Source organism: Rosa chinensis, chromosome 1 (assembly GCF_002994745.2).
Source record: "Rosa chinensis cultivar Old Blush chromosome 1, RchiOBHm-V2, whole genome shotgun sequence".
NCBI lineage: Eukaryota > Viridiplantae > Streptophyta > Magnoliopsida > Rosales > Rosaceae > Rosa > Rosa chinensis.
Window position 1 is genome coordinate 67,479,783 of NC_037088.1, and position 13,264 is coordinate 67,493,046.

At 39.3% G+C, this 13,264-nt stretch overlaps 2 protein-coding genes across 2 annotated transcripts; one reads left to right on the forward strand and one right to left on the reverse strand.

The window, feature by feature from the left end:
• Nucleotides 1-7,776: 7,776 nt before the first annotated feature.
• On the forward strand, nt 7,777-8,860 carry LOC112184591 (NDR1/HIN1-like protein 26). Its single transcript, XM_024322852.2, has one exon. It carries the CDS (start codon nt 7,939-7,941, stop codon nt 8,575-8,577), a length of 639 nt encoding a protein of 212 aa, XP_024178620.1. The 5' UTR covers nt 7,777-7,938; the 3' UTR covers nt 8,578-8,860.
• A 1,855-nt stretch (nt 8,861-10,715) lies between these two features.
• Nucleotides 10,716-11,872, reverse strand: LOC112184583. The gene is given in 3 exon segments (XM_024322843.2): nt 10,716-11,498; nt 11,500-11,518; nt 11,521-11,872. Coding segments are annotated over 3 exon segments (876 nt in total). The 5' UTR covers nt 11,738-11,872; the 3' UTR covers nt 10,716-10,858.
• Nucleotides 11,873-13,264: the final 1,392 nt, after the last annotated feature.

Genomic DNA, 13,264 nt, shown 5'->3' on the forward strand with positions numbered 1-13,264 from the left:
CAAACACCTTTCTCTTTATCAAGGAATCTAATTCGACCTGGATTGCTTATTTCCTTTTTGGCCAGTCGTCTCTTCGTTGAATTTGATCAACAAAGCAAGGTTCGAGGTCATCGCATATTATAGTTTCGGTGGCCACCGCAAATACTAATTTATCATCGATGATGATCTCATTCCAATTCCAAATCTCACTAAATTTACCGAGATTTCTCTATTCTCGGGAGTGGGTTCAAATGTTGGAGCGTCCCCCAACATCGTCTCTTCTAAGACAGACCCATAATCCGGATTTATCTGATGAGATGGATCGGTTTGTGATTGCGATGTTAAGAGGATTCATTTGTGCCAAGTTTACCCTCTTCTAGGGATAAGAATCCTTCGAACCTAATGGTCTACCTCACTTCAGGGCAGGGACATATGACTGGTTAGCCGCCATGGTCGTACCTCGTCCACCTGGAACGATACATCCTACAGAGACGTCTATCCTTGCAGGCATATTTGCAGCAGGTATATATGATCACGTCACTTTAGCTAGATCAGAGAAAGCGTCTGGCATATTTTGGGCTACACTCTGTAGATCTAGAATTCTCCGCACTTCATTATCACATTGTGTGGTTCGGGGAGCAAGATGAGACATAGTGGGGGACATTCCACGTCAATTCACGTCGTTCATCAGGAATGGTAACCTTCTTATCTCCCCCTAACGGCGGGAAGACTGTCTCATCAAAGTGACAATCCGCAAATCTAGCGGTAAAGAGATCGCCTGTCAAGGGCTCGAAAGAGCATATAATGGATGGGATTCATAATCGACATGTATGCCCATCCTTTGTTGAGGACCCAATTTTGTATGTTGTGACGGCACAATTGGCACGAGGACTGCATACCCAAATGTGCGTAAGTGCGAAACATCAGGTTCGTACCCAGTCACCAACTGTAACGCGGAGTAAGGTTGGGTAGCAGTGGGCCTCAACGGGACCAACATAGCTGCATGCAAGATTGCATAGCCCCACACAAAAACTAGGAGCTTGGTGCGCATTACCAAGATTCTATTTGCGAGACCATCTTGGGTGTGAACATAGGGAACTATATGTTCAGCATCAATCCCAAGGGATATGCAATAATCATCGAAAGACTTCGATGTAAACTCTCCGGTATTATCAAGTCTTATAGACTTTATGGGATAATCCGAGTAGTGAACCCTCAATTTCATGATTTGGGTGAGAGTTTAGCAAAAGCAGCGTTTTCTTGTGGACAATAGTGTAACATGTGATCACTTTGTCGATACATCAACCAAAACCATTAATATTTAACTGGTCCACATGGTGGTTGGATATGTCCACAAATTTCCCTTGCATTCTGTGTAGAAAAATGGTAGTGTATGTACTAGTCTTTGCATATGATGGTCTAGTATGACATAGCGTGTCATTATATACAAGACCCTTATTCAGAAGGGGGTGCACCTACGATGAATTGAGGATACGGTGCATCATACTTTGACCTGGGTGTCCCAAAAGGTCATGCCATAGCAAGTAGTTGCTTGAATTAGTTACACTTCTAGCTAACAGATTTCAATTTCTCCTATGTACGCTTCTGGCCGCACACTCGGAGGTTATGCAAAGATATTCCACGCATTTTTCTTAATGGTTTCAACGTGGTAACTGTTGGTTCGAATATCCTTAATACTTAATAACGTTCTTCTGGAACGTGGAGATTATAAGGCCTCATTAATGGTAGGTTCAGTACCATTGGACAACATATAGTGGGTTTTGCCATAACCCTCTATCAGGTTGGATTGGCCTGATACGGTTGTCACAGAGGTATGAATAGACAATAAGTTTGAAAAATATCTCTGATTTGGGAGTATGGTGTGCGTAATAACACTTTTAACCAGACAACAAACTTCCCACAGAATATGTCTATTCATTTATTTAATTCAATGGATCACATGTATAAATAAGTTATTTAATTAAATACATTCGAACATAACCACATTTTCATAATCCAAAATGATTGAAAACATAAATCACCAAAAATAATCCGAAGATGTTTCATTCATTAAGATGAAATAGCTATGACACAAGGGACCAATTATACCCATGTCTTCGAGTTCTAATCCTCGGTATTCGGTATGTTCAGTAACTGCCTGAAAATCCATAATCTCTAGTGTGGAATCGATAGAAAATTACCCTTCAATAAAGTTGGTATTTCGAGTTTCGTGACCGGCGTAATACTCATCTACTGCTTAGGCTATCGCACAACAGGTGCGGGATCAGCAGTTAATTCCTCCACATCGATAACAAAGATCATGCTGATTCTGGTGGTAGCGGGCCAGACCAGTGTTCCTTTCAACTTTGGCTTGTTGAGTTAGGGCATCACGGTTCCCACAACGTGGGCCTTGGCCACGTGGAGCTGGATTACATGCACCTTGGCCTTTTGGGACTTGGCCACGTGACTGATGGTCATATGGGTTATTTTGTTCTGCCAATCATGTCTTGCTTCAAGCAAAAAAATGGTCATCTGATAGTGAAAGTGCTCTTCCAGAGCAACCCAAAGAGTCTGTGTATCCTCTTAATCGGGTACTTAACTTGGAGTGCTCTCTCAATATGTTTCTTTATGAACATTATGGCACTCGCCTCAAAAGCCTTAGTGACGACATTGTCAATATCGATTGTTGATCTCATCTTCTTTGCAGTCGGATGAATTTTCACATCTTGAGTTCACTTTAGATAGTTTCTTCTGGAGATCCAAAGCAACAAAGTCAAACATGTTGAGATTTGACATTTCTTACAGGAAAGGAACAAATAATATTAGTGCTTTGGGCAATATCATCCATAAGTAAGTAATGAGAACTTCAGGTTCTATAACATGCGGATTAGACATATAAAATCTACTGGTTTTATCATGTGTGGTGAATTTATGAAGGAAACTTCAAGTTTCTTAAATGGCATTATCGAAACTACAAGTTCGATTTATGTATGAACTACTGGTTCATCAGATACCTGCATTTTCTACACATATATTCTAATGCGAAAATTTGGCAAGTAATAAAATGATACTAAATAGAGCAAATTGTAATAATATCTCACAAATTGGCTAAATGGAAATCACAAATCAATTGAGATATTAATTGCATGCTAGTAATATAACAGATTAATTATCACACAATTATGTGAATAAATGCTTCTGGCAATTAATTACACATATTAAATATGGTGAATCTATTTACAATATCAAATCATTGTTCCTTTTATTTGATTCTGATGGACCAAAGGAGTGGGCTTGATAGTGAAGCCTATCGGGCTTAGTCTGCGGGCTCGTGACCTAGGCTTTCATGCGCTAGTCAAAGAGTATGTGAGGCCTGCTGGGCTGCTAGATCCTGCAGAGGGAGAGTGGGCCTGCTGGGCTCAGGCTAATCTGCTATGGAATGAAAAGTTATTACTCAACCCTTTCGGTAACTCCAATTGAATACGACCAGGTAAGGAAAGATGAGGTTTAGGTGGAGCGAGGCTCGCTTAAGTACACGGCCTCATCTGAACCTTTCCTAGACATCGCATCCAACTGGATGAGCCTAGTTTGAGAAGATTCATAACTTTTGTCATGCTAACATGTAGTGAGGTTCTATTCTGGCCTTGCAACTTGGGCCTGAGCTTCTGGCTCGAATTTGTTGTTATGACTTTGGGCTTGATTTGAGCTTCTGACTCAGCCTCTATTAATATTCACAATTATAACATAACCAAATTCAATATATGTTATTAAATCGTGACATAAATATATTAATGCAGCGGTTATATACCTAAGGAAATGGGTTCAAATCCCATTAATGCTTCTGGCATTACATACAGGTAATAAATTTGGCAAATGCTTCTGGCATAATGTTTATGTAATAATCACGTAATAATTTAGCCAATAATGCTTCTAGCATAAGGAATTATAATGGCATAATTCAATTTAGTGTAACAAAAAATTAAGCCCATAATTCTTCTATCATAATTCACGTAATAATTCAGAATTGTCTGAATGTGATAATGAAGTGATTGTGGTAATGAGCATAAATTACTATGGTAATTGCTTTGGATAAAATCAATCAAAATCAAATCACATGTTGAATCAATTGATCAATCACCAATTAATTGGCCTCAAATTTGCTTCTGGCAGAATTAATACTAAATAATGTTAACACATATTAACTTGCCATAGTGGTACAGCGGACAACATGTTGAGTTGGTACCTATTTTAGCTGGGTTCGAATCCCAGCAACTGCATAATCTGTTTTTTTTTCTTTCTTGTTCAATTGATGTTATTGATATTGATTTGGTACTACTGGACCAATTACTACAGATATATAGTTGCAGTCCATAAATTTTTCTCTTATAGTTGCAGTCCATAAATTTTTCTCTTTTCTTTTCCAATCAAACAATCCCAAACACATGAACAAATATATACAAATACATATACCAAATAAATAAATCATGTAGGATTTGCTAGGGTTCATGCATTATGGTGATTTTTCATATTCAATCATTAGGCTCAATAAACATGAATATGAAATTAGATTTTGGAAAACATTACTTGATGAAGAACGGATGAATCTTCAACTTATGTGTGCAGAACTGAGAAGGTTGTATTCTCAGCCAATCCAAGAATTATTCGCCTCTTCTGGTAGGAAATCCCGAATCTCAAAGCTATTCGATCCAAATCTTAGAGCTAGTCGTGAACACGGAGCAGATTCTCTTCTGAACAGCTGCCACTTCAAATGGTGTACAGGTCTCAAAACGACTCCAATATGGCTGAAATTTGGAGGGCAAATAGAAGAGGCAGAGACGAACAACTTTGATGAAGGAAAGTTTTTGATCTGAGGTCCCGATCAAGAGGTTTCGGGGCGTGCAAACAGGCTGCAGCAGGGGGGTTTTTTTTTTCTTGGCTAGAGTTTTGGTTAGAGCTTCGTGCTGATAACGTGTTGTAAAACAGAAAAATTTCTGAGAGAGAGAGAGAGAGAGTTTGGACACAGAGAATCAGATTGTGTGTATATTCATCTCACCACGAGGGGGTTTATATAGGAGTACATGATGTATACAAATAGGCAACGTTTAATAACAACGTTAATTACTCCTATTCACAATCCTATCAATCACTAATCTATAGTGAAAGGAAAGACATATATGACTCTCCATCTATTTACATGATATTAGCCATAATTATTTACAACAGAAATGACATTTTTGAACAAACAGATTATCACACTTTCTTTTTTTGTCAATGTTTTTATTTTCTCACTAAAATTCTCCCACTTAAAAAAAATTTAAGCATTTTTTGAACTAACGGAACTTGAAAGTGTCAATCACTCAACCTGATTTTCTTTTAAAAATTTTCAAAGTAATAAACTTGGAAGGAAAAAAATGGTTATGTGGATTTGATGAAAGAGCAAAGCTCATTTTCTCGGATCTTCTAAATAATAGATGCCATATATTTCTCATTACGTACTATCGAGTATTTTCCATAAATTAAAATTTTGTTTAAATTCATAGAGGTTGCGGTGACCAGAAAACCACCGATCTCCAGTGGAGGAACATCGTTTTCTAGTAGCAAACAAGCAAGTAGCAACAGATACGTCTAACTTGGCTACGATCTATGTTGCTGCACTATAGTCCAAGCAAACATTTGTCAAAGTTATCAAAATGATAATGGCTTTTCTCCACTAATTGTGGTAGGTAATTTCCCATAAAGGCTACCCAATTTAAACAAGTATTTGTTTACAGCAACTACTCAAGGCACGTCGTTCTACTTCTACCTTTTCTTCTCGCACAAAATGGCTTTGCTAATAAAACCTGCAGTGCAGGTGATTCCGTGCTCAAATTGTGCAGGAGTTGTAAGATTGAAGGTGAAGTATTGCATTACAGCAATCATATACTTTGTATAAATCTCGATATCTGCCTAAAATCATTTGACGGTGACCGGACTCTATTTGAATATCACGTTATTGAAACAAATCGATATATCGTTATGACACACTGCAGAATTTATATATGTCCAAAACTAGTTGAGATTAGGTGGAAATGTCAAGTACTACATATTATACTATATATTATAAGGTGGAATGTACGATATTCTCAACAAATCGGTGGTACCTATCATAGTTGTTTGAGTTACTAGTCGATATCTTGCATTCTTCCTGGTGCACCGATGATATTTTTGCCCAGTCGACTACTCAGCAACTCAGGATTGATGAAGGTGACCCTTTGGGTACATCTGTGCATGCTTATCTCTAAAACAATCAATGAAATGAAACACTCAAAACCCTTTTCTTTTTTCCTTTTATAATCAAAGTCATAAAGGTGCCTCTTTTTTGGTCCCAGAGATAGAAGAAGAAATAAGCAAACAAAATTGAGAGAAGAAGAACAGGTGAGAAAACATTAAGGTGGTTTTGGGGTCCTCCTTTCTCTTGAGTCTTGATTAAAGGGTTCAATAACTAAAAAGGTTTCAAGAAAGCAAAAATCAAACACCTCTCTTCAATATCAAGCCTTTGATTAACTGCTGTAAGGCTGTAAGTCATGTATAATATTCCCTTCAAGATTCTAGCATGAGGGTCCCTAATAGTCTAATACCAACCATACCAAATCACAAAACAAAACATAGGTATTCACATCAAACGGTGATGACTGAGGTAATACTCAAGTATTCACATCTGACGGTCAATGACATCAACTACTTGCAGAGCACTTTTCTTTACTTAAAAGTAATAGCACCTGCATGCATAATAAAACCAAGAAATGAATGATTAGTATTGTTTCCCAGTGTTTTCCAAAAGCCTTTTTTATAGATTCTCCATGTCTTCTCTACTTTTGAACTCTTTCTACTGCACAGCTCAATGCATTGAAAAAATAGACCAGAACTTCAAAGCTCCCAATTTCAGCAGTGTCTTACTAAGCAAGGTAACACTGCTAATTAATCGTATTTTAATCCCTAAACCCACTTTTCTAATTGCATTTACTGGAACGAGACTACAAGAGTCAAGAGGAGACAAAGACAGAGATTATGGGGGCTGCCACTAGTAGCACCATTTCTTACTCATCTTCAATCAACCAGAAAAGGCTATCTATTGGCTACACTATCTACTTTTGAAAGCCTTCACTTTCCTCTCTTTATTCTTAAAGTGTATCCAATCTCTGATTCAGGCTAAGATAGATATCCCCTGTGTCCAATGCTTTTGACATGGTGGTATCTGTATTTTAAACTACGCTTCTTACAAAGCATAAAATGAGATGTTGGAATCGTACACAAACCAAAAACTATTAGATCTTTTGCATTGCTTCTGTATGATAGCAAAGAACATGTATATTCATGAATCATGATGCAGGATACAGATACTATATCTGTCTTAACATTGCTTAACTTTATACCACATATACATATTGAAGAATATGCTTGTAAAGTGAATATAAGTTGTGAAAAGTAAATAATTAATCTAAAGCAGGGCTTTATTTCTAATTTGTTTTCATGTCTTGCTAACTCTAAACTATTCAATCAATGCAAGCAATGCAATGCGACTTTTGCTATTCCAAGTTAGTAAACTACAATAACAATTCAATTTGCTTTTAGGAAAAGGCTAAGCTCGTCCTACCCCAAGATGAATCATGGAACGTGGTCAACACTGACAGGTAGTATAATGATCCAATGGTTGATATATGTGCATCAAGTACCTAACAAATTCAATCAACCCTTTGAAATTAAAGGCATTTTCCAGACGTTCACACAGCACAAGCAAACATCAACAAGAAGTTGCCAGTGAAAAGTAGCGAGAAGAGACCAAAATTATTGCAGCTTTCAGCTTCCTCTTCCTTTATATATATAACCCCATCAGCTCCCCTCCCCTTATTACTTAGCCCTCTAAATCTCTTCTCATCTATCTCTGGCTTTCGAGTTCTCTCATCTCTCTTCCTTTAGCAAATGTCTCAAGCCCTCACGAAATCTCCTAAACACTGTGGCGATAAGCACGGACTGAAAATTAACAAGCTCTACAAGAAGCTATTCGCAGTATTCTCTACACTTTTCACCACAATCCTCTGTTTAATATTACTTGTTTGGCTTATACTACACCCCACCAAGCCTCAGTTCTCTCTCAAAGAAGCTGATATCTACCAGCTCAACCTCTCAGGAACCAATAACCTCCTCAACTCCTCCGTCCAACTCACCTTGCTTTCCAAGAATCCCAATCAAAAAGTTGGCATTTACTACGACGAGCTTCAAGTCTATGCTCAATACAAAGGCCAACAGATCACAGTTTACACATCTCTGCCTCCTTTCTACCAAGGACACGAAGACAGCAATGTCTTGACGGCTTCTTTGATTGGAAATGGTTTGCCGGTGGCTCCCTCTTTTGGTTATGAAGTGGGTCGTGATCAGACGGCTGGGAGACTGGTTTTGAATCTCAAAGTGCTCGGACGACTAAGGTGGAAGGTAGGAACTTGGGTGTCCGGGAGATACAGAGTGAACGTGGATTGCGTTGCTGTTATGGCTTTCGGTCCTTCTCTCCCAACAGGTCCACTTACTACTAGGCAGGGGACTCAGTGTTCTACCACTGTCTGAACCAATTAAGACTACTGCTATTAGTCTATTACTAACATGAATCACAGTGATGACTAGATTACTTCACTGCCTAGATCGAGTTGTTAATTTTCTTTTATTATTAGTCTGAATATGATTGCTTGGTGTTGAGGTATGTTATGCTGATCGAAAATAATAGGACTTGAAGGTTATCATGTACATAAGTGAGAATGAAAAGCGTGTTTGTATTGTAAAATCTTATCTTCTCAGTTTCTAGCAATAGAAAGTGGGCGAAGAAAAGCTTGGTGTTGTTCATGTTCTTGTAGATTCGTTTCGAGTAATGGGTTTTAGTTTTTTGAGAAGACTGATGATGAACACTGAAAGATGAGGATTGTGTGTGTTCATCACCTTTTCCTAGTATGGTTGTTGTTGATTTGTGGGAGGAAAAAGGACAGATTTGACGGATGAAGACATAAAAGAGGTAATGATAGGTGAGATGCCAACCAGAAAAAAAAGCAGAGGAAAAGAAAAAGGAGTGAAATCCATTATATTCTTCACTAAGGAATCCTCAAATTTACGGTTCAATCCCTCACCACCTTTAGCGACCATGGACTCTTGCGTTTTGGCGCCAAGCAAAAAGAGATGCGAGTACAAAACGAATCTTTCTTATATGTACACACTCTATATTATAATGTGTCACACCAACCCAACACTTGAATATACTCGGGAATGTTACCGATTCCGGGAAGATTATAGGTAAAAATTGTCCCAGAACACTGTTCTAAGAGTTGCTGCTTAAAAGTCAAGGGATTCTTCAGCACGAAAGAAAAATCGAATTTAAGGAGGTAATAGATTTTATAAGAGAAAATACAAAGAAAAATGTCCGGTTACAGTTAAAAGCATTTCATCGGCCACAGTTTGATTAACTTTAGGCTACCCTCAAAAACTCCTTCAATTCGCAAAATCCTTCACATAAATGGAAGGTGATGGCAACTAACGAGCTATTACAGAATAGTTGGTTAACAATTGACTCTAACATCTTGCAACGACTAAACGGTCCAGAACTTCAACATTTATGATGGTGACAAACAATACTTTACTACCTCTTGAAAAGCAAAAGAAGAAAATAAGTTTTGAGGAAAATCCAAGACCCGCAACACAAATTTAAAAGTAGAAGTACTTTCTGAGGATCCAAAAGATAGCTAGTGATATGTCCCCACAAAATAGCTCTGAATAGCCTAAAGAACCATACAAACTTCAGGAAAATGCTGCTGCTTTTATAAATGCGTGTCAATATATACAGGGTAATTTCTAGGGACACCTAGCACCTTTTCTTGGACAAACATTAGTTCATCAAGAACTTGATAGCTGACTTTAGGAACATGAATTTACAGGGAAACCCTACAATATTTAAGATCAAACACTAACTATTGAGTTAATAACATGTCAAACATTGAACAGAAAAATCTATAGCAGTTGTTAGCTGACAGACAGGTTAAAGAAGGAGGTGGTCAATCTCAAGTAGCATCAACCAATCAAGGTAATGGTAAAACTTCCAACAGGCAACAGCTAATCCACATTTAAGGGTGACATGAATGAAAAATTGCCATATATAAGGAATAAACATACGAGGAAAGCGAGAGATAGTTTTGAAGTTGAGTACAAATCTTGATCCAATGACCTTAAAGATCTAATCAAACACTAGAACTGGGAGAATCAAGGAGTCCACACCACTCAAAACAAAAAATTCCAAATGGCTATGGCATATAAAAGTGATCACTCATCATGAAGCTGAATTGTATCTTTTGCTACCAACAACTGCATATCATAGATTGAACCTTAGAACTCAAAGCCTGAAAAGGAGTCATATGTCCCCGTTTCATTTAACTATTTCTCTCTAATCTCTATATTGAATACTTGCCTCAGCAAAAATTTCAACCCACCCACCAATCGAAAAGCGTAAACACTAGCTAAGTTTACCAACACCATTAGAAATCTCTTCAGACCCAATGAAACACAACTACACAAACCCTGACTTGTTGTATAAATTATCAATGACTAATCCATTTACAGAAAGCATTCAAGTTCTTACAAGTTGTCTGCTTCTTCTATTTGTGTAAACTAAAGCTTCAATTTGCAACAAACATCTCCACAATCACAATCATAAAATCTCGAAACACAGTCAGTTCGAAAAATTCTATTTATTATATGACCAAAAGCAAAAGTAAATGATACATTCTATGAATTACTGCACAGACAGTAAGAAAAACTCTACCACTAATAAGATTGTTATATAAGTAAGACTGCTACATTACATTACAGGCTATGAATTGAGCTCATGGTTTATCGAATCAAGACTAACCCATTTCCAGAAATGCTTCTTGACAGACACAGCCTCATGAGCAACACTTGTCTCGCCGGAATCGGCATACTCATGCTCCTCCTCCGTCACGAAATCCTCCTCCGGCAAGCCCTCCACCGTAGCATCCACCGAATGCAGCTCGTAACACGCCGGCAACCCCGGATACGACTCCGAGCTCCGCTCCTCCACCTTCTTGCTATACGAACCGGGCACAATCTTCACAACGCCGTCTTGACCCGACCCGTTTAGTATCGACCCGAGCTCTTCCAACACGGCCCGGTTCGCCGCCGATATGGGGTCCTCGCCGGGCTTCATCTTCTCCGACAGGGGCCTCCCCCGGGTCCTGACGCTGCCGTCCGATAACTCTTGCTGGGCTTCGACCAAGACCCGGTTTTGAGCGCCGATGACCCGAACCGTGACGACGTGGACGGTCCGAACCGGCGGGGTCGAGTCGGCTAGGGAGCTCTCGCCTTCGGAGAGCTCGAGCCAGAGGTTGTGGACGTTCTTGGTCCCCGGCTTCACGCCCCACGAGGCGAGCGAGTCGGAGCGGAGGCGCGGCTTGAGCCAGTCGGAGAGCGATTGCGGCGTGGCGAAGTCCCGGTGGCGGTGGTGGTGGTGGAGCGACATTGTGGGGATTTTGACGAATCGGCGAGGGTAGGATGGGAAATTGAAGAGTGGGGTTTTGGGGAGGAGGGTGATTTTGGAGGAGGAGGAGGAGGAGAAGAGGAAAAAGACGGAGAGGGCGGAGAGGAGGAGATCGGGTACGATCGGGAGCTTGTTGGGGGTTTCGGGGAGGTTGACGTGGCTGTTACTGATTGGTGGTTGTTGCGGCGGTGGCATGTCAACGATTGGGGATGGGCGGTGGTCTGGTGGTGGTGGCGGCCATAGTAATCTGATTTAAGAAGAGAGGAAGGGGTTGGAGAATATGAGGTGGGCAATTCGGGGATTGGGTTCTTTTCTTGGGACCCAAGTTTCTATTGGATTTTGGAGATGGAGTTAAATTTGAATTGTGGCTTCAAAGTCCAAACCATAACTTGGTCCACGTATTCCATGAGTAATTTCTTCTCTAGAAAATTAGACAGGAAAATACCCACACGAAGTTAGCACGGAAGGAACCATTTCTAATGACCTAACTTTGGCATTTGAATTTGTCAATTGGAAGAAGATACTAAGAAGTTACAATGAAGCTGCTCGTGTCCTTAATCGAGATATTTTGGAAAGACGTCGGACCTCGATAGTTTAATGATATTGTAATTGAAGATATGTACGTGTAGTTAATAATATAAGTGTGATGCTCGTTAACAGGACATGCAAATCACATTTAATTAGACGAAAAACTGAATTTTTAATGGAAAACATAATGCAACTACCATTATATATGAAGCTAACAACTAAATAATCCAGGCATATGGAGAACTATAAGGTCAATGAAAAACTAGGCTTTTAAGAAAGAAGAAAGCACTCGTCCACACTAATAAGAAAAGTGAACCCGATAATGTTTTGACCAAGTGACGTGTTAAGTCTTAACATACCACATCCCATCAGAATCGACGACCAAGTAATAAGTAAACTCAGACATATAATAAACCAACAACGTTTGTAGGTGTTACGTAACAATATATATATACGTAGGAATGTATAAAGTCAATATATCATGCGTTTGTGTATGTAACAAGGTAACGACATGCACGTACTGTATACAAAACCATTATAACAACAAGGGCGGGTTGCAGATCGAAGAGGCCACTTTTTTTTTTTTGGAATGGATCGAAGAGGCCCTAGAAACTCGAACTGGAAATCTGGAATAATATGCTTCTACAACATGACGTACGTAATCCTCACCAAACAAGTAGATCATCCTCTCCGTCCTCCATGGATCCCCCTCCAGGTCTTTTCGAATGGGGGTCCTAATCATTTGGAGATCCAAACAAGGTCCGGCATTTCACCACCGCGAGTTGCTTCTCAACCAATTCAGCGTAGATCAAGGAATGCACCACGCGCCGGTACCTGCAACTGCAACCAGTAATTTAATATTCTGGAGGTGCTAATTCTTCTGAAAAATTCATCTCGACCTGATGTTGACGATGATGCATGCTCTCATTAGTATCGTCATCGCCAACTTCACGTTTTGAATATCGAATATATGATCATCTTCTTCATGAAGAGAATGAGACTGACAAATTAGTAGAGCTAGATAATTGGATATGGAAGTTTCTTCATCAGGGTGCACTATACAACCGTGTACGCAACTCCGTAGGACTGTAGCTCTCGTGGAGTCGTCGCTATCAGTAAATTGACTAGTTCTAGGTCCCTCTATAGCTATGGTTCTTCTTAATTGGGATATTTAGTTAATGAGAACCATGCATA

Excerpts from the sequence above, each read along its gene's own strand:
- LOC112184591 (XM_024322852.2), top strand. The coding sequence starts at position 7,939 with ATGTCTCAAGCCCTCACGAAATCTCCTAAACACTGTGGCGATAAGCAC.